Source organism: Paramisgurnus dabryanus, chromosome 12 (assembly GCF_030506205.2).
Source record: "Paramisgurnus dabryanus chromosome 12, PD_genome_1.1, whole genome shotgun sequence".
Lineage (NCBI taxonomy): Eukaryota > Metazoa > Chordata > Actinopteri > Cypriniformes > Cobitidae > Paramisgurnus > Paramisgurnus dabryanus.
This window is the reverse complement of record NC_133348.1, coordinates 3,827,578-3,848,780: the sequence shown is the minus strand read 5'-3', so window position 1 is coordinate 3,848,780 and position 21,203 is coordinate 3,827,578. Positions and strand designations below refer to the sequence as shown.

At 37.6% G+C, this 21,203-nt stretch overlaps 1 protein-coding gene across 1 annotated transcript in view; it reads left to right on the top strand.

The window, feature by feature from the left end:
- nkain2 (sodium/potassium transporting ATPase interacting 2) overlaps positions 1-21,203 on the top strand; it is a 203,796-nt gene that overhangs the window by 174,778 nt on the left and 7,815 nt on the right. Inside the window, exons 5-6 of the mRNA XM_065256221.2 lie at positions 11,232-11,292; positions 20,309-20,390. Of these exons, the coding sequence (XP_065112293.1) occupies positions 11,232-11,292; positions 20,309-20,390 (143 nt within the window). The remainder of the gene's footprint in view (positions 1-11,231; positions 11,293-20,308; positions 20,391-21,203) is intronic.

Here is a 21,203-nt window from a genome sequence, read left to right as displayed (position 1 = left end):
AATGTTTTAAAGTAATTATCAGAGTGGAAATACTGTAATATTACTTTAAGTGTATCTGAACACTAAGGCTTTAAATGTTTAATTCTTTTATTCCTTTGGCAGTTTTTGTACTAAGACTGTTGGTGGCACAGTAAGAAGGTCAAAGATGACATGTCTATTATTGCCGTAGCCTACAGCAGAGACCCAATTAAAACACACAAGTCGAATACCATGTGATAAAATATCATGTACAGTAGATTATTTGGTGATTTGTACTTTGCATGTCGGTTGTGTTGTAATTATACACATGCATAATAGATTCTTAAATTTCCTAAAGAAATGATAATGGGTCTGACTAGGTTTAGGTGGGTGTACTGGTCCAAGTGAGAAAAGCATATCATATTAATGTTAGCAAATGCATTAACAAAGGTTAACAAATACAAACTTATTGCAAAGTGTTGCCAGATCACAGATAGCGGAGGGTGAGTTATGCACCAAAGTTTAAAGGTGACATAGAATGATTGAACAGGGTATTTATCCTTGTTCTGTGATGTGACATGTAGACAAAAAAATTTTTTGTTTGGGTCTGTAATGCCTTAGAAGCTTCCTAAAAACCTCTCTCAGATAGCTCTATTAGGGTGGGGGATTTTAAACAAGTGGTTTTGCACCAATTTGGCTCCCCCTACTGGCTTAACTTGCAATCTCATTACTGATTGGCTGTCTTTGCTGCCACTCAAAAAATGTAGGCAATTATTTTAAAGTGGAGGGGCAGTTAGATGCCTGTGATCTCATAAGCATCAGTTTTTCAGATTGGGCCGTTTTCTGGCTGACATTTCTAAAAGAGGAATTTCTATGAGACTGAGATGTTTAGCATGTTTAGCACTTTTTATATGTTTGTGAATGCAGGTAGACTACCATTATTCAACAAAGACAAGGTAAAAATGGTTTTTCATTCTCTGTCCCCTTTAAATATTTGTTTTTTCATTGTAGTTTGTTTACACTCATTTTTTTTTTCGATAAGGTCTCATTTTCAATAAAAAAAATTTATACTGCTTATTAAATCATCTTTGTCTCCAAGTTACGAGCTGAACAAACATTTCAGCCATACTTGTAATATCACATTTGCTTCAGGTCAAGCAGTACTCAATCCTTTTTAAAATAGCACTTTTTATTGAAAAAACTGTTTGACTGGTGACTCATAAAAAACACATCACTTCCTTACTCACCCCGTAAATGACCCAGGCGCCCATATAATCAGCATTTCTTTATGTCAGCTCTCTGCGTTTTACAAGCATAAATAAACCATTCACCCTTGATTTGCTCAGTAAAACAAAACACCGGTTGCCCCCGGATAAGTGTTTGCACTTGGAAGATTGCAAAGACGTTGGTGCGTCTGGACATGGGCGGTTGTTGGCATGTTAAGTAGCCCACTAGCGCAGTCTATAAATGCCAGGAGTGAGCAGCCCACCTGGAGAGAAGCCCAGCGCCTGAAGAAAGTCAAGGACATGTGAATTAGTCCAAGCCGCCAAAAGTGAAGGCGCAGTTTGAAGCCCAGAAATGAGTTGAGTGATGCTCCATCAACATTGAATAAACCAGGTTATTGTGCACAAAACAAGGTAATGTACAGTACTGTCAAAAACTCTAAGGCCACCATGCCACAATTAGATTTGTTGTTTTTGTGATGTTATAGTGATCATATATAATTGTTTCTCAGTCTCTTTAATAGAATACATCCAGAAAATACAGGAAATGTGTATGTAGAATTAAAAACTGTATAAAATGTAAACTGATGTGTCAAGTTTTTAGAGTAAACTCCCTTTCCACTTGAGCAATAGCAGGAAACTGATGGATCTCCTTAAGCATAAATAAAATTAAAGGATTAGTCCATTTTCTTAAAAAAAAATCCTGATAATTTACTCACCACCATGTCATCCAAAATGTTGATGTCTTTCTTTGCTCAGGAAGAAATTATGTTTTTTTGAGGAAAACATTCCAGGATTTTTCTCATTTTAATGGACTTTAATGGACCCCAACACTTAACAGTTTTAATGCAGTTTAAAATTGCAGTTTCAAAGAACTCTAAACGATCCCAAATGAGGCATAAGGGTCTTATCTAGCAAAACGATTGTCATTGGAAATATGCACTTTTAAACCACAACTTCTCGTCTTCCTCCGGTACTGTGACGCGCCAGCGCAACCTCACGTAATACGTCATCACGTCAAGAGTCACGGATGACGTATGCGAAAGTGTGTTGAAAGAGGACCGTTCCAACGTTGTTGTATGTGGAATGATACTAATTAATGTCTTTGTGTCAGTTTATTGTTTAAAATGGTCCGCAAATGTGCGTTTCATATATGTAACACGTGACCTTTCGACGTCACTACGCAATTACGCGAGGTCGCGTTGGCGTTTCACAGAATTGGAGATAGACGAGAAGTTGTGATTTAAAAGTGAATATTTTTTATCTTTCTTGCCAAAATGACAATTGTTTCGCTAGATAAGACCCTTATGCCTCATTTGAGATCGTTTAGAGTCCTTTGAAACTGCAATTTTAAACTGCATTAAAACTGTTAAGTGTTGGGGTCCATTAAAGTCCATTAAAATGAGAAAAATCCTGGAATGTTTTCCGCAAAAAACATAATTTCTTCTCGACTGAATAAAGAAAGACATCAACATTTTGGATGACATGGTGGTGAGCAGGGGCGTAGGAATAAGTTTAACATTGGGGGGGACACATATCGGAAACCTGACAGATCCGTTAATAGCTTGAACAGAAATATGTCTTAAATGAACTACAGTGCAAAACATTCACCAACATACTTTATTCAGGCATGAAAATGGGTTATGGGTGAAAATGGTGAGAAGGATATACCCCTCTAGGGGTGTCTGGGGGCATGCTCCCCCCGGGAAAATTTGGAAAATTCCATATTTTAATCCATCAATCTGATTTTTTGCCATTAATGCAAAATTGAAGTCTCCTGAGGTATATATATATATATATATATATATATATATATATATATATATATATATATATATATATATATATATATATATTGTTTTAAGCCATTTGTCAGAATGATAGCTAATCTCCTAATTTATAACTTTTATGCCTACAAAATATGGTAGGTTTATTAATAGTTTGTTAATTTACAGCTTTACTTTTAAAGGTTATCATATTCATATTAATCTACGTGTGACAAACTAAAAAAACATCTTAGATTCTGTAAGCTGTAGTTTCGAGTCAACATCATATACTTTAACAAATAAGATTATTAAAACACACGTAAGTTACAGACTGTGAATCATGTACGAAAATGTCCAAGCAAAGTTGGAAATGCTTTTGAGGCATAGTAGATTGAGGCGAAACGTCTAAATAACCCACTTTAAAAAAAGAAAATATGAAATCGTATTATATCATCCCTTTTAATGTACACTTGAGGGGGTCTGTGATTGAATGACAGGTGATCATGTGTTGTCGTGATCAGCATTGCTGCTGGTTCGACTTCGTACAGCGGTGCTGAAACCGACAGGCAGATGACATCAAAGTATTTCGATAGCAGTCTCCTCTGTATGTTTTCTTGAATCACTCTCACAGGATTTTGATGTCATCTGCCTCTGTGGCGCCACATGAACTTTAACAAAACTGTATCAGTCACTGGTTAGATCAGCGTATCAGTCAAAAAACGGGACGCGAGTGATTATGTATTGGACAAATCAATTACCCCTAAAATACTGCCCTAGACATACAATGCAAAGACACGTACCTGGCTGGCCTGGCTGTTTGATTTTTTTATCCCACGAACTAAAAGTCTTCCCCATTTCGCTAAGCCAAGTGAATCTCCATTTGTCTTTTACACTGACTTCCAATATGAGCCTTCCTGCATTAAAAGTATGTCCATGCTTAAAGTTTTACCTCAGCTTTACACAGTCAGAAAACCCGGAGTGGATCCTGAGCGAAGTGATTACAGTAACGTTAGAGAAAAGAACTTGCTTTGGCTCCACTCCAGGCTTTGAATACAAGTCGTCTTTATGAAAAGTGAATTTAAGAATTTTGCAATTAATTCGTCGTGCGATGGAGAACTTTAATCCATGGTCTAACGTTTGACAGAAAATATAATTATCCTCCTGTACAAAATTATTACAAACTCACTTTCCTTTCTTCTTCCCCGTGATAAAGAAATCACCTAAACTGATGCAGTTGTCTTTTCATCTTAACCTCTGACGACCTGTCACCAGCTTCAGACCCCACTAGCCGTTGAGGGAGTGGAGTGGGCCGGTGACAAGACACTGTGTTGCGCTTTCAAAATAAAAGCATGCGAGTCAAATATTTTTCTCCCCCGCAGTATAATTTTTTTGGGGGGGACAAATGTGACTGTCTCCAATATTGCAGGGGACACGTCCCCTCCATCCCCCCCGGTTCCTACGCCCTTGGTGGTGAGTAAATTATCTGGATTTTTTTAAGAAAATGGACTAATCCTTTAAGTGCAGCTTATTTTTTTATTTTACATATACATGTGGTGTTTCTTAAAGCCACGGCAATAAAATTGTTTTTTGTAAATTTTCTGCCTTTATTTTTGTTAGCCATTCAAGTGGACAATAGCTTAAACCAGTCACATACTTATCCAGCTTTTTGTTGTTGTTGTTGTTGGGAATCGAGTTGCATCGTGGTTCAAAGATAAACATATTAAACATTAAAATCCATTAATCGAAAACCGCAGGCGATGAGGAACAGGCAATGGCTTTAACTATAAGATACTTGCATTGAGATTAGTGCTTTGCTTCGAGACGCATCCTCTATTATTTATCATCTCCTTAGAAACCCGCCTGCATGTATTATTCACTTATACAGAATCTAAATTTAGTACTGCCTTTTGGGAATGACATGGCACAGGAAGATGGTACACAATAGAGCAGCATGTGTCTGAGAGTGTGTGCACCGGTTTGCACATGTATGCCCAGTATTCTTACCATACTTCTTATACTTTACTGTAGTATGGATGCTAAAATGTGCAGTATACCATAGAGCACACTTTGCGAAATGCTATCTCACAATACATTGCTGGATTAAAATGATAAATAACTGTTTTATTTATTATTCTGCGTTCAGCTATACTTATGCACGGTATGCTACTCAACTTAATTTTATGACATTATTTACATTTTAAATCCAAAGTGACTAACAGTGCATTACAATGTATACATTTTTATCATTGTATCATTTTTATCATGTGTCTAAGGTGCTTTTAAGCAAATATGCATATTAGGTTTTGCTAAAGTGATGCTTACTGTAATAATTGTTTTATAATGTATTGTACTGCTATGTAGTAAGAAATACGCCACTGTAGCCTTATTACATAGCCTCAAGATCATACCGCTATATTTACAGCCTGCTAATTTGGTTTACATCATTTGCAAACAGACGATAGCATCAGATTATCAAAGGAGCAACATGTATTGTGTGTGTTGATCCCTGATCCACCCCTTCCTGAACAAAAACACAGACTCAAGCTGCTATTATTGTACAACCTCTCCATTATTCCTCTCATCCATTCTGGTCGCTGTTTCCCAGAAACAGACCCAATATGTGCTGAGGTGATGCGACACCATGTTGCTCTCGTGTCCTTCCTATAGCTGTGCAGTTTTATGCAAATGAGCGTGTCTGGAGACGGATTGCATCTGTGTCCGTGCCGCCCCGTGCTGCTGGGAGTGGTACATTATGCCATGTAAATGAGAGCAGGACCTTGAGGTATTCCCGGAATCCTAAATCTGCTTTTTTCCCTTTTACTGCAGTGTCGTGATTATCCGGCGGGATCCGACTGCAGTCTTGGACTGTTTGTTCCGTGTATTTAGTTAAATGAACTGCTCGAAAGATAAGAATGGGGATATAAACAGTCTTGTTAATATGTCCCCCTGCTAGAGACTCCCCTGAGGGGACACAAGCTTATATCTCATGCAAAAGCAAATGGCTCTCAGACTCTTAATTGTAATCTTAAGTCTGGGTGGCCACTTATAGGTCAAAGTATATTTGATTTAGACACAACTGTGCCAGTCTGTTGCGTCTCTGCGGGCCGGTGTTGGAAAATTGCTTTGAAACTGTAGCTTGCCAAAGTAAAAGCTAGTTATAATCTAAAGTACTCTTTGCCACTTTTACTATTTAAAAAGTATTTTATGGTAGCTCAGTGTGTTTAGCATTGCCTTAATAGTGCAAAGGTTGTGGCTTTGATTCCCAGGGATAACACATAGATTAGTGTAAACACTAAAATACTGGTAGTACTGGTCCTTCATTCTGATTGGTTGAAACGCTTTCTAAACCGTGATAAAATACCCCGGTAACCCCACGGTTCAGACCGCATTACATAAGTATCACTGCGCCACTGTTGCTACGTACTGATTAAAGCAACACTATGTAGTTTTTTTTACCTTTAAATAATGTCTCTAAAATTATTTAAGTGATAGAACAACTTTTAACTGGACAAATTGTACTGTTGCTGCAACCTGAGCAGCCTCCTAGCTGCTACAAGGACACTCTGAAAGTGGCGGTGGAGGGTAGGAAACACAGCTCCGCCCCTCCCCCTGCCTGCAGAAGAGTGTCTGATACCAGGCACTGTTGCACTTTTCAACCACATGGGGGAGCTGTAAGTCATTTTTACATGGAAACTACATAGTGTTGCTTTAATGAAAATAAACACCACAGCCTTTAATCATATTTTTATTTTTCAACAATTGCACAATTAATGGCGATATCCAGATAAATGTCAATAAATATTGTTGAGTCATCTCGACAATTAAGAGAAAATGCTTTCCTGAGGAGTTCTTTAACCTCAAATTCATATTTCTGGTATTATCCACTGGGTGGCGATCTTACCCAACTTAAACACTGACGCATTCACTCAACACTAAAAACACCGTGCAAGTTTTGATCATGGCATCCGATTTCTCACAAAAGTTCTTCACAAAAATTGATTTATCTCCGCTTTTAGCTGAAAATTTGAGAGGTGATAAGAGAACAAATGAACGTAGGATGACAAATTTTTTTTTTCTTTCATTTGATATATTTTATGTTTATTTAAAGAGGATAATTTTTCATCATAGCAAAGTCCCTTTTGGTAGGATGCACCACTAGGCAGCCATGTTTGCAACACCTCCAGCCAGTTATTTCAGTCATGCAGACTAAAATCACGTGCTATAATCACGATTAAACAACATAATAATTAAATCTGACACCATAAAAACACCATAGTTTTTCAATATTTAACTATGTTCTTACCTCAACTTAGATGAATTTATACATACCTATCTTTCTTCAATACATGCACTTTTAATCTTTGTACCGCGCTTTGTGAATGTGTTAGCATTTAGCCTAGCCCCATTCTTTCCTATGGCTTTCCTCTGGCTTCACGGAACGATTCCTTCTGCGCATGCCTTGGCTCCAAACTGACGTTTTTACGTAACATGGCGGCGACCATGGTCGGACATTTTTGGCTTCAATTCATTATAATGGTGGGAGGCGACGTCACGACGTCCATCTTTTTTTACAGTCTATGGTGCCACCATACTTACTCGGTCGCCGTGATAGTCTCTGGTATCCCCAGAATGTGTCTGTAAAGTTTCTGCTGAAAATACACCACAGATCTTTTATTATACGATGTTAAACATGGCCATTTATGGCTTGGACGTAATCAATGTGACATCACATTGCTAGAGCCTGTTTTGTGTGACTATTGCGGTTTAAAGAAGATTGCAAAAAGAAGAATAGAGGGATTCGTATAATAACAGGATGTTTCTGCACACACACTGGCGACAAATTTTCTGATAAAAACACATTAAAAAGTGAATTTTTTTCAAGTTAGAGGGGCTATAAGCTTAAATTGTGCTAAAATTACTTTTTCGAGGTTGTTTCAGCTACTGCGCGTGTGCACGGGTTCTAAAGTGCCTCACGTGACTCTGTACAGAGCCCCTCCCCAAAAAAATCATCAGTCTATTGATGATTGTTTTTTTTCAACTGGAAGGCGGGACTTCAGTCGCCAGAGCGGCCATTTTCAGCATTGCATTGTCTCCTATTCATAGTAATTGCAGTGCCCAATTTTCTTGTACCAAATATCTTTGGCTATAGTAACAACTAAAGTATCATCATGCTACTGAAGAATCTAGTTTTAAAAGGACACTGCACCTTTTTTGAAAATATGCTAATTTTAAAGCTCATTTTTCAGTTAAAGCTCACGTAACACACGCTGTTTCTGCATTTCTGATGTTAATCTGGAGTACCTATAGAGTAGTATTACATCCTTTATATCTCCGAAGAGTCTTTAGTTTAGTCAGATTTATAAAAGATAGATTAGCTTAACCGAATCTTTCCGATAACGTACGAAAAAATGAAGAAGGAGGAGTTACTACCGCGGGTGGAGCGAGTACGAGTCATGCAACACTATACAACATTTATAACTTATGATTCACTACATGTTCATGTCATTTATATAATATGCAAGCGCATATTTACAACATAAAACAGAAGTCTTACTTACCGCATGCAACTCGTGACCCGGTTGGGAAAATCCAGTGCATCAAACACACGCAAAACTCCGCTGCTACCCCGGATAATAAACTATATCCATTGTTTTCATAAGGCTGTCTTTCTTCTCGTTACATCCAAAAACACACTTCTTTATTCATGCCATTGTTACGTTTTGAAATTAAACAGAGCTGTCGCGTGATGTGAATGTTTGTAAGTTTGACTGTTTGACGGGTGGGCGGGGTTTTCCGGGGGAAGTGCCCATATAAAGAAGTGATACGTATAGAAAACCCCTGAAACGTCAGTTAGAACTGTAATCGAAAATAACTTTCCGAAACTTGTACGAACCCTGGCGAAGTGCATTCGGCACAGAAATACTCTGTAACACGCCCAACTGCTTTTTTCACACTTTGCCTACGTTTAGCATGAGGAAACAACTCTATAACTGTGTTAATAAGTCAGAATGCTTGAAATACCATTGAACTACCCCTTTAAAAAATTTATTTTCATTGTTTCGGAATCCATTCAGCTGATCTCCGGGTCTGGCGGTACCACTTTTAGCATAGCTTAGGATAATCCATTGAATCTGATAAGACCATTAGCATCGCGCTAAAAAATAACCAAAGAGTTTACATTTTTTTGCCTATTTAAAAGTTGACTCTTCTGTAGTTGTCTACTAAGACCGACAGAAAATTTAAAGTTGCGATTTTCTAGGCCGATATGGCTATACTCTTATTCTGGTGTTATAATCAAGGACTTTGCTGCCGTAACATGGCTGCAGGAGGAAAATATGAAAATTGTCTCTCAAACTGTTTTAAACTTGTATGACTTTGGGCCCTATTTTAACGATCTGAAACGCAAGTGCGAAGCGCAACGCGCAAGTGAGTTTGTGGGCGGATCTTGGGCGCTGTTGCTATTTTCCCGGCATGAGAAATAACTCATGCGCCGGGCGCAAAGCAATAAGGGGTTGGTCTGAAGTAGGTTCATTATTCATAGGTGTGGTTTGGGCGTAACGTCAAATAAACCAATCAGAACGCTATCCAACATTCCCTTTAAACGCAAGGGCGCAAGTTCCATGGCGGGTTGCTATTATTATGACGGATTTACCAGGCGCACGCCAGGAGCGGTTCACAGCCGAGGAGACCGACGTTCTTGTAAATCCCAAGCTTGCCAGCATAAATCGGGCACGCCGTGTAACGGGAGGTGGATCTGCCTACACATGACCTGACGCCAGCAGAGGACATCGCTGCGTCCACCCTCACCGCTGAAAGGGTTTGGGGGCTTTGAAATCGGACCCAAGAAACGCAAGCAAGGTCCAACCCCAAAGTACTCTTACAAATCAAGTTCACATACATTAAGGTTTCTTGTGAAAACATTTTAATTATTATTTACATAAAATAAACGTAATACAGCCACACAATAAACTTATGAAAATATTTTAATCGTTATTTGCATGATAATTTTTTAACGCAGCCACACAATAAATAAAAACTATCACCACAATGCTCACCACTATGATTTCCCTTATCTCATGTGTTAATATTTTTTATTGTAACAATTTATGATTTGCAAAAGTAACTGTTGCGTCTGTGTAGATTAGAAAAGCAAAGTGCGCGTTGTGCACGCTATACATTATGGTCAAGCATGCGCCCTTAAAATAGCATAATGAACAACGCGCAACGCGCCACTGACTTTAGACTAGTTTTTTTTGGTTAGTAGCGCAATTGTTTTTTGAAACTGCATAAGTAGCATAAGAGATGGTTTGCGCCGCAACACGCCTCCTTTTTGCGCTGAACCGCCCAGGGAGCGCAAGTTCATTCCCTAGTTTGCTGATGTGCGTCCGTGGAGGCAAAAACCCCGCTGTGCGCCGGTGCAAAATACGAATGATACATGCGTCACTGACAAAGTCAATTGCGCTGGGTGCAAGATAGAGCCCAAAGTTCTGTGAACACCGAATAAGAAAAAGAATAAGTGACTGAAAATTGTAGTCTTCTGTACACCTTGATTGCGTTGACTGCGACTTGTAGTCCTTAACATTCAGACTTTTTTAGTTCGTTTTTTTTCTGCAGACAGTAGTAGACCTGCAGACGAGAGGACTTCAAACTGTCCTGCTCTCTCATTTCTCTCGATTCAATCAGAGTCGTCCAATCAGTCCGGTCCTACAAAATCAACGGTGCAACACACAACATGATTCTCTGATGAAGAGGGTTTATATAAAGCACAGCTGTGGTGCTTGAGCTTTTAAAACGCTCTGCTAAAAGAGATTTAATTCGTGTGTCCATTAAATTTGTTCTTGCACAGTCTTTCCATTTGTGTGATATTTTACCCTTTTAATTACTGTTGAAGTCTTTGGTGTAATCTCTTACTTCAAAACACGGATGTTGATGAGTAATTCAGAACCTAGAAAGCTTTATGCGTCCATGTGCTTCAGTAATTGAAAGTTGTTGTGTTTTCGAGAGTTAGAGTGTCTCTTGCATTTCTGCTTCTCAATGTCCTTATTGCTCTAAAGGCCCATTTCCCACAGCGGTGTCTCGGTTTGATGCGAAGCTCCTGCCATTACAACACCTGTTTCCTCTTTCATTCTGTCCTGTTTTTATAACTAACTACATTTTTGAAATAAAACATGAAATCGCATTAATTAATTAATTAATTGCTTTAACGTTTAATATAGAGTGCAAACTTTGAGTTAAAAAATGAAACCATCCTGATCAATATTGGTTTGTGTTTGTGTCTTTACAGCTGGCTGGGTTCATCTATGCCTGTTACGTTGTGAAACTCATTTCAGAAGAGGAAGACAGCTGTGAGTACTTCTTTATAATTGCGTTATATTTATAACGTCCTTTTATTTTATATAATCAATTTTATTTTGAAATTATAGAAATATCCAGATTACCAGTTTCTGTAGAAATCTTCTCAATTTGCTGTCCTAAGACATTACTAACAGTCGCCATCACAATAACATGCATCAACATGCATTATTCCCCTCAGTTGCAATTCCTGACAAATGATTATAAAGCAAAATACATGAGGATTCATAATTAATGTGTTAGCCCTAAGTGGCTTGTAACTTAGTGGCTACTTTTAAAGGAAAACACCACCGTTTTTCAATATTTTACTATGTTCTTACCTTAACTTAGACAAATTAATACATACCTATCTTTATTCAATGCATGCACAGCGCGTCGTGACTGTCTTAGCATTTAGCCTAGCCCCATTCATTCCTTAGGATCCAAACAGGGATGAATTTATAAAGCCACCAAACGCTTCCATGTTTTCCCTATTTAAAGACTGTTACATGAGTAGTTACATGAGTAAGTATGGTGGCACAAAATAAAACGTGACGATTTTTTTAAGCCGATAAAAATGAGAACTATGGGGCTGTTTACACTTGGTATTAAGATGTGTTTTCATCGATCGGATCACAAGTGGACGAGAGAGACACATTACGTTTACACCTGGTATTTAAATCCGTCTCTTTTGTCCACTTCTGTCCTGAATACTGTGAGGGGACGGTCCGTGAGACGGTGGGCGAGTCTCTCTGCTGTCATTCAAACGCGAGCGGGAGTAATTATGAGTTTATATGGACGTGAACTAATATTATGTCGGAGTCCACTGCTTGTTTAGCAAGTATACATGCTGCACAGAGTTTTGTACGTGTGTATGTTAGAGCTTTCTCTGAATTTTCAGCGCAATTGATGAAATAGGATCGCGCAACTTTCACGCTTTCAAAACGAAACTACAGAGAACACCCGCAGTAGTTTTATCAATGAAAGGCTAAAAATAGCGCTGTTCATCGTATGTTCACGCCAGAAGTCAAAAAAGACGTAAAATTTGTGTTTAATACCTCAGATTAGATAAATGGGCGGAGAGAAGGCGGTCGCGTGTGGCTGTTCAAACACATTCAACCACATTGTGTTCCGCAGCTCCAAAGCGATCCGATCGAAAGTGGTTTCGACTACCTCTGGATGTGGTTGAAAGTGGTCGAAAGTGGACGCGTTCAAAACGTTTTGAACACCGTTTACACCTGGCATTAACGTCGTCCACTTGTGATCCGATCGACGAAAACGCATGTTAATGCCAAGTGTGAACAGCCTCTATATTGTATGGCGGAAGAGCACTTAGTTTGTAGCACTTCGACCTTTACGACACGCTGTACAAAGATTAAATGCATGCATTGAAAAAATATAGGTATGTATTAATTAAAGTTGAGGCAAGAACATAGTAAAAAAATTGAAAAACAGTGGTGTTTTCCTTTAATGAATATATATGATCACAAGGGATATGCAAGCTAACACAAGCATGCAAGATCGATACTGTTTTTCTCTTTATTTTTACTGTTCTCATTATTGAACACCATACAGAATGAACACAGACAGCGATAAAGAGAAAGTATGCATGTTACTGTTTTTAACTGGTCAACAATGTTTTATAATCCGAGTCATTAAACTTCAGTCTGTATGTTATAAAAGGTGGCTATGTTTAGAGGTCCAGCCTCTTATTAAACTGAGTGGCTTCACTGCATGTTAGGATCACAGATAGAGATCCCTGTGGCTGAATGTACTCAGTCTGGCGTGATGGTCTATTCATGCACACTGTTTATTTGTGTTTATGAGATTTTATCCATGAGTTTATGCATTGGGATTTAGCCCCGAACTGGAGCAAAGCATGATTTTAGGTTACTATCTAAAAATCAATTGATTCTAAAGGATAGGAATGCAAAACTCATTTTATTAAACTTTAATAAATGTTGTTGTTTTTTGTCCAAAGTATACCTTAAAGAGCACCTATATTCCGATTCACCATTTTTACATTTTCTTTGGTGTGTAAGTGTGTATTACTACATGTTAACGATATGCAAAAGGTACAAACCCCAAAGTAAACAATGACGCCAGTTATTGTCTCCAACGTAAATCTCTTTTCTTGGACTACAACAAACACACAGATTGTAGGCAACAGTTTACTTCCTGGGATTGGTGATGTAGACAAGACCGACATTATCATAATTCCTCCCGCTTCGGACTCAGCCTGTAAGTTAACTCCTGTTAGCATTGCATTGTGACTGAATCTTTCAAACATGGTAAGGAGCGTCACATTTCTGGCTGATGTCAGAGGTATTTAGGCCAATCACAACGTACAGATTAGCTGGCCAATCAGGGACACAGAGCTTTTCAAATCGATGAGTTTTGTACAAAATCTGTGCGTTTCAGGAAGAGAGGGATATCTGGAGCTACAGAAATGTACGGTATATGGAAAATAATGTGTTTTTTTACTATTTAGTAAAGAAAAATACTATGGAAGTCAATGGTGCTCAAAAGCAGTTTGGTTACAGATACTGCTCAAAATTTCGTCTTTTGTGTTTAACAGAACAAATAAATGTATACAGGTTGTAACAAACTATGTAAATTTTTTTTGGGTGAACTATCATTGTAACCAAAAAATATATAATACTTGAAGCAAAACTGTAACATAGTAGCATAAGATATTTAAAAGAAAATATCTTAATTTAATTGTAAGTTTCTTATCCCATTCGCTTTTTCTTGGTTCGAATATAAGCCTAAATAATTCAGCTTTTCATTTTTTTCAGTGAACTGTGCCTTTGTTCGCATAATAGCTTTCTCTTAGTGCCTTATCAGCTGAACTCTACAATTTAGTTGTGCTAAAGACAAGATCTTCCCGTAGCTCATCTGGTAGGGCATTGCATTAGCAATGCAAAAGGTCATGGGTTTCATCCCAGGGAACACACATATTAAATGTATACATTGAATGCACTAGATAAAAGCGCCTGCCAAATGCATAAATGTTTCTTCCAAAATCCAGTTTACTAGAGTGAGATTAGTCAAATAAACTAAACCACACAGTCTGGTTAATTCAAACATAATTCAGCTTCGCCCCTGATGTTGAATGAGCTGCCTGATTGTCTCAATCAGGGATCAGGAGACGTTCTGGAACATTTGTGTAATTGAAAATGTCTCTTGAAAGTCTCTTCCAATTAGTCCGTGGATCGCCAGAATGTAAGCAACTATGGCTCATGTACATACCAGACGTTGTTTCTTCATACAGCGCGAGCTGCGTGCTCAAAGTCAGACACTTTTTCTTTTTCAAACACAAGCCGCTTGTTTAACAGGCGCTTGTTCTCACCGTGCAACCATATAGCAAGGCACCATAATGATTTTCTCGCAGCACCTGAGAAGCCCCGTGGTGAGGAGCAGAAAGTTCACGCAAGTGTCGCGCTAATCACTACACCCAAGTAGCAGTGCTTTGCCTTTTGAGAGTAAAGTTTCCAATATGTATACTGTTAAAAGATGTCTGTGTCTCATATGACCTTGTTATTTGTACACGCTGTGACTATACAAATCACAACTTGTGAATAGGAAAATGTTGGCGTTATTGGGAGCAGTATGCTAGCTGGAGTCATTTACTTCCAGTCTTTGTGCTAAGCTAGGCTAGCGGTGGGTGCTTCAGACAGAGTAATGGGATGCAAGGAGATGAAAAGTCCCAAAAAGTCAGAACAAAAAGTTACACAGTGCACCTTTAGACCAAGGTCACAATTCAACTCATTTTGAAAAGTGTGTGGCTATGATGTCATATTGACATAGTCACATGTGGTCCTATTAGTGGACCACAGAGAGCAGTACAAAATAACAAATATGCTAATTCATGACCCCTTTAAAGGGACATTCCACTTTTTTTGAAAATATGCTCATTTTCCAGCTCCCCTGGACTTAAACATTTGAATCTTACCGTTTTGGAATCCATTTAGCTGATCTCTGGGTCTGGCGCTAGCACTTTTAGCATAGCTTGCCACAATCCATTAAATCTGATTAGACCATTAGCATCCCACTAAGTGATATTACGCAGTGCCGACTGCCGCAAATAGTTCCCTGCAATTGAAAGTAACAAAGGGGACTATTTTCGGGCAGTTCTTAATACACCAGAATGAGAGTATAGTTTCTATCCATATCTGCCTAGAAAATCACAACTTTTCATTTTCTGTCAGTCTTAGTACACGATGTAACTACAGAAGAGTCAAGTTTTATATAGGAAAAATTGTGAAATTCTTTGGTTAATTTTTTAGCGCGATGCTAATGGTCTAATCAGATAAAATGGATTGTGCTAAGCTATGCTAAAAGTGCTAGTGCCAGACCCGGAGATCAGCTGAATGGATTCCAAAAAGGTAAGATTCAAATGTTTAACTCTAGGGGAGCTGGAAAATGAGCATATTTTCACAAAAGTGGAATGTCCCTTTAAAGGGGATGTAACGGTGATGTTTCAGACATGAGAAAAGATGAGTAATATAGTGCAAGCTCTGAATCTTCCAAAACCAGCCAATGATATTGCCGGTTTGTTCTCTGAGATGTATAGAAACACTAATCGGGTCGCCATATCGGCCATTACAGCTTTAATTATTACAGTAAATGAAGAACCTCTGCAAAGGTAATCAACACGTTCCTTTCTTAATTACAGCTTTTATCAAGGGTACTGTCCCAGGTTCCATTTAAAGAAAGGACCGTATTTAAAAATGATTCTACCTCTGAGAGCAGACAAAAGCATGAGAGCGCGGCTATTACTATGTGTAAAGTGCAGGAAAACACTTTGTGCATCCATAACAAGGAAATTATGCAAAGGCTTTCCTTTGGGAACACGCAGTCAGGTTTTGCGGTTGCAGGGGTGGTAGCTCACATCGATGGGATTTGTGTTCCTCGTGCGGTTTACAAATGCTTTCGTAAGGGTGAAGCCGAGGCATTTAAACTCCCCAGACTTCGTTTTATGGAGGCTGTTTGGAAAACACGTCCATCTTGGCTTAATTCCCTCCGGTGGAAGGACCATCTGAATGGCTTGTTTCTGGGATGTGTCGCTTAAAACGGAATAAATAGCTGTGCGAGTTGTTTCATTGAGGTCGTTGGATGGTTGTTTTATGTGGGTGAATGTTAATGCTGTAGCTGGAGGCGGCTCGCAGGCCCTCGATCTGTCCTCTTGTCCACAGTCATCCATACTTGTAGTTTTTTTACTTCATTATTGAATCAGGGATCCCAGCGTTTCCATTAAGTTGGCAGTACTAGCCGAGAGGCTGTAAAACAACTTGAGCTATTTGTTCCATTGAAAGGGGGAAATGTTTTAAGAGCATTTTAAGAGCACTCTAATGCAGACACTCGTCTCGAGGCGATCGGTCTTAACAATTATCCCCTAAAGACATATTTATATAGAGGACATTAACATGAGAATGATCTGAAGTGTGGCTTAACTTCATTTCCTTACTGAAATGATTACTGTTTGCCGTTGGATTTTGTGTGCGTGTATAAAGATTTTGTGTGTGTGTGTGTGTGTGTGTGTGTGTGTGTGTGTGTATACTCCCCAATGAAAATGAACCTTGACTTTATTATAGTAAAAGGGTAGTATGTTTTTATGCAGATTGATTAACATGGTTTTTACTACAAATACTGTGGTTAAACTATATGGTTGCTACAGTGAGACAGCTGTAAATTTGTGGTTAATATAGTTTAACTACACATGTTGTGTGATTAAACTATTGTTATTATAGTGCGACCATGGTAAATTTGTTGTTATTATAGATTTACTAGAAATGCCATGATTAAATGATGGTTGCTATGGTGAGACAATAGTTACTATAGTTTTACTGGAAGTACCATGGTTAAACTATGGTTACTACAGTGAGATAATAGTAAATTTGTGGCTACTATAGTTTTACTGGAAGTACCATGGTTAAACTATGGCAACGATGGTGAGATAATGGTAAAGTTTTGGTTACAATAGTTTTACTGGAAGTACCATGGTTAAACTATGGTTACTATGGTGAAATAATAGTACATTTGTGGTAACTATAGTTTTACTGGACATAGTACCATGGTTAAACTATGGTTAATATGGGGAGATAATAGTACATTTGTGGGTACTATAGTTTTATTGGAAGTACCATGGTTACTATGGTGAGATAATAGTACATTTGTGGTAACTATAGTTTTACTGGACATAGTACCATGGTTAAACTATGGTTACTATGGGGAGATATTAGTACATTTGTGGGTACTATAGTTTTACTGGAAGTACCATGGTTTAACTATGGTTACTACATTGAGATAATAATACATTTGTGGTAACTATAGTTTTACTGGAAGTACCATGGTTTAACTATGGTTACTACAGTGAGATAATTGTAAATTTGTGGTTACTATAGTTTTACTGGAAGTACCATGGTTAAACTATGGCAACGATGGTGAGATAATGGTAAAGTTTTGGTTACAATAGTTTTACTGGAAGTACCATGGTTAAACTATGGTTACTATGGTGAGATAATAGTACATTTGTGGTAACTATAGTTTTACTGGACATAGTACCATGGTTAAACTATGGTTAATATGGGGAGATAATAGTACATTTGTGGGTACTATAGTTTTATTGGAAGTACCATGGTTACTATGGTGAGATAATAGTACATTTGTGGTAACTATAGTTTTACTGGACATAGTACCATGGTTAAACTATGGTTACTATGGGGAGATAATAGTACATTTGTGGGTACTATAGTTTTATTGGAAGTACCATGGTTACTATGGTGAGATAATAATACATTTGTGGTAACTATAGTTTTACTGGAAGTACCATGGTTTAACTATGGTTACTACAGTGAGATAATAGTACATTTGTGGTAACTATAGTTTTACTGGACATAGTACCATGGTTAAACTATGGTTAATATGGGGAGATAATAGTACATTTGTGGTTACTATAGTTTTATTGGAAGTACCATGGTTACTATGGTGAGATAATAGTACATTTGTGGTAACTATAGTTTTACTGGACATAGTACCATGGTTAAACTATGGTTACTATGGGGAGATAATAGTACATTTGTGGGTACTATAGTTTTATTGGAAGTACCATGGTTACTATGGTGAGATAATAATACATTTGTGGTAACTATAGTTTTACTGGAAGTACCATGGTTTAACTATGGTTACTACTGTATGGGGAGATAATAGTACATTTGTGGGTACTATAGTTTTATTGGAAGTACCATGGTTACTATGGTGAGATAATAATACATTTGTGGTAACTATAGTTTTACTGGAAGTACCATGGTTTAACTATGGTTACTACAGTGAGATAATAGTTAATTTGTGGTTGCTATAGTTTTACTGGAAGTAATATGGTTAAACTATTGTTACTATGGTGAGATAATAGTACATTTGTGGTAACTATAGTTTTACTGGACATAGTACCATGGTTAAACTATGCTTACTATGGGGAGATAATAGTACATTTGTGGTTACTATAGTTTTACTGGAAGTACCATGGTTTAACTATGGTTACTACAGTGAGATAATAGTAAATTTGTGGTTACTATAGTTTTACTGGAAGTAATATGGTTAAACTATTGTTACTATGGTGAGATAATAGTACATTTGTGGTTACTATAGTTTTACTGAAAGTACCATGGTAAGCAATGGTTACCGTGGTTACTATAGTTTTACTAGAAAACCCATAGTTAAACTATGAATACTATGGTGAGATAATAGTACATTTGTGGTTACCATAGTTTTACTGGAAGTAGTACCATGGTTAAACTATGAATACTATGGTGAGATAATAGAACATTTGTGGTAACTATAGTTTTACTGGAAGTAGTACCATGGTTAAACTATGAATACTATGGTGAGATAATAGTACATTTGTGGTTACTATAGTTTTACTGAAAGTACCATGGTTAAACTATGAATACTATAGTGAGATAATAGTCAATTTGTGATTACTATAGTTTTACTAGAAATACCATGGTTAAACTATAATGACTATGGAGAGGATAATAGTAAATTAGTGGTTACTATGATTTTAGAGTGATAGAAACTATGGTAAAACAATGGTAAAATACTGCATGTGGATACTGTGATTGTACTACTAATACCATGTTTAAACTAAGGTTACTATGGTTACTACTTAGGTTACTACTACATCCCTGAAAAAATGTAAAGGTGAAATGTCTACATTTGAAGACTGTTGGTGCAAAACGAGATAACTCCGTTTTTTTTATTTTTTCAGAAATCTCGTTTTTTGGTGGTGCATTCCAATTAATATCAATTCAAATTTGGTTTGTTTTGATTTAAACATTCATAACTTAAAAATATAGCTAAGTAGCACCATAAAACTAAATAATAACATGATAACATAATAATAAACATGTTTTGACAAAAATGTAAAAACTGAGTTTTTGCAATGAAACTCTTAATTTATACAATCAGACTTATGGTGAGCAAACAGCTGCATAAAAATAATGTTTTGCTTAATTTGAATGTCTAATTTAAACTGCTATCACAAGCTTTGGGTCTGACCTGTGGGTCCTGATAACACAAATCATGACAAAGGTCTGATTTCAAAATGAGACCCACATGGATTATGGGATTTGTAGGTATATGCCCCCTTAAATCTGTTGTGAGAATGATAATCAGCCTATCTTAACTTTCTTCTCTTTTTGGGATGCACAGTAGAAGATCTCAGCTAATTCATCTGCTTATCTCAAATGTTCATTGGTCTGGGAAACGGCCTCTGATGGCCAAACCCTGAGTCTTTATCGCACGCTTTAGTACATTTGCATCTTTGTGGAGAGACTAGATATCCGGCCCTTTCCTGGGCCTGAAACGGCTGGCCGGTCTTCACAGGGGTCCCAATCTAATCCGAATCTGTCAGCTTGCATTCACTCCTCATGAATATCCATAACCACTGAATACATGATCCAATGATGATCTGCTGATGTATGATAACATTTAAAAACATGAAATAAAATAATCTTTCTTTTTCTGTAGTTGACTTTATAGGAGGGTTCGATTCATACGGCTACCAAGGACCACAGAAGACATCACATTTGCAACTACAACCAATGTACATGTAAGTACCGCAAACACCCTGGATTTTAAATCTAAGCAAACATTATTTATTATAATCATTTCGTTATAAATTATTTTCATCTCTGTTGACTTCTAAGATGTACAGTCGTATAGTCAGTGCCTTCATGTCTGGGTGCAAAACACTATACGAGACACAAAACTGGACACGTATGAGTGCTGTAGAGTAGCTGTCTGAGAGACCAAAGGAGCATTTCTTTGTCACTGTGGCTGCGACAATAGCTATATGTCAATATTAGAGAAGGTATTTGGCTTTCTTAGTCTCTGCTGACGGCTTAAATGTTTATGAAGAAGTAGTTGAATGCTCAGAGGTGGGACTGTGCGATCGCTTAGAGATTTAAAAGGATTTGGCTTATTGACACTGATCTATTGGTGATTGTGTACTATAAAGTCCACAGTGTGCTCCATTATTCCAGAAGGTGAGACAGCAATGCTATGCAAGCTTAGACCTCTATGATCTCTATAGACAAGTGTTTGATGAAGGAGAAGCCACAGATGAAGGGTTAAAGCAATACTCCAACCAAATATCAAAATAACCCCATGATGTACTCTCAAGTAATCCACGATACATATGTCCATTATCTAAATGCAGTTTTGTTATAAAACTGTAGCATACACAGCGGTAATAGTAACAATAAAATATCCGTCAATAAAATGCATCGTATCTGTTTGATATTAAATGCTGGTGGACCATCCATAAATCCCAATACACACACAAACTAATAAAATATATACCTTGAGTTTACTATAAACTGCTGTGTGTTACAAGCGTCTGCCAAATGTAAACTGGTTATTG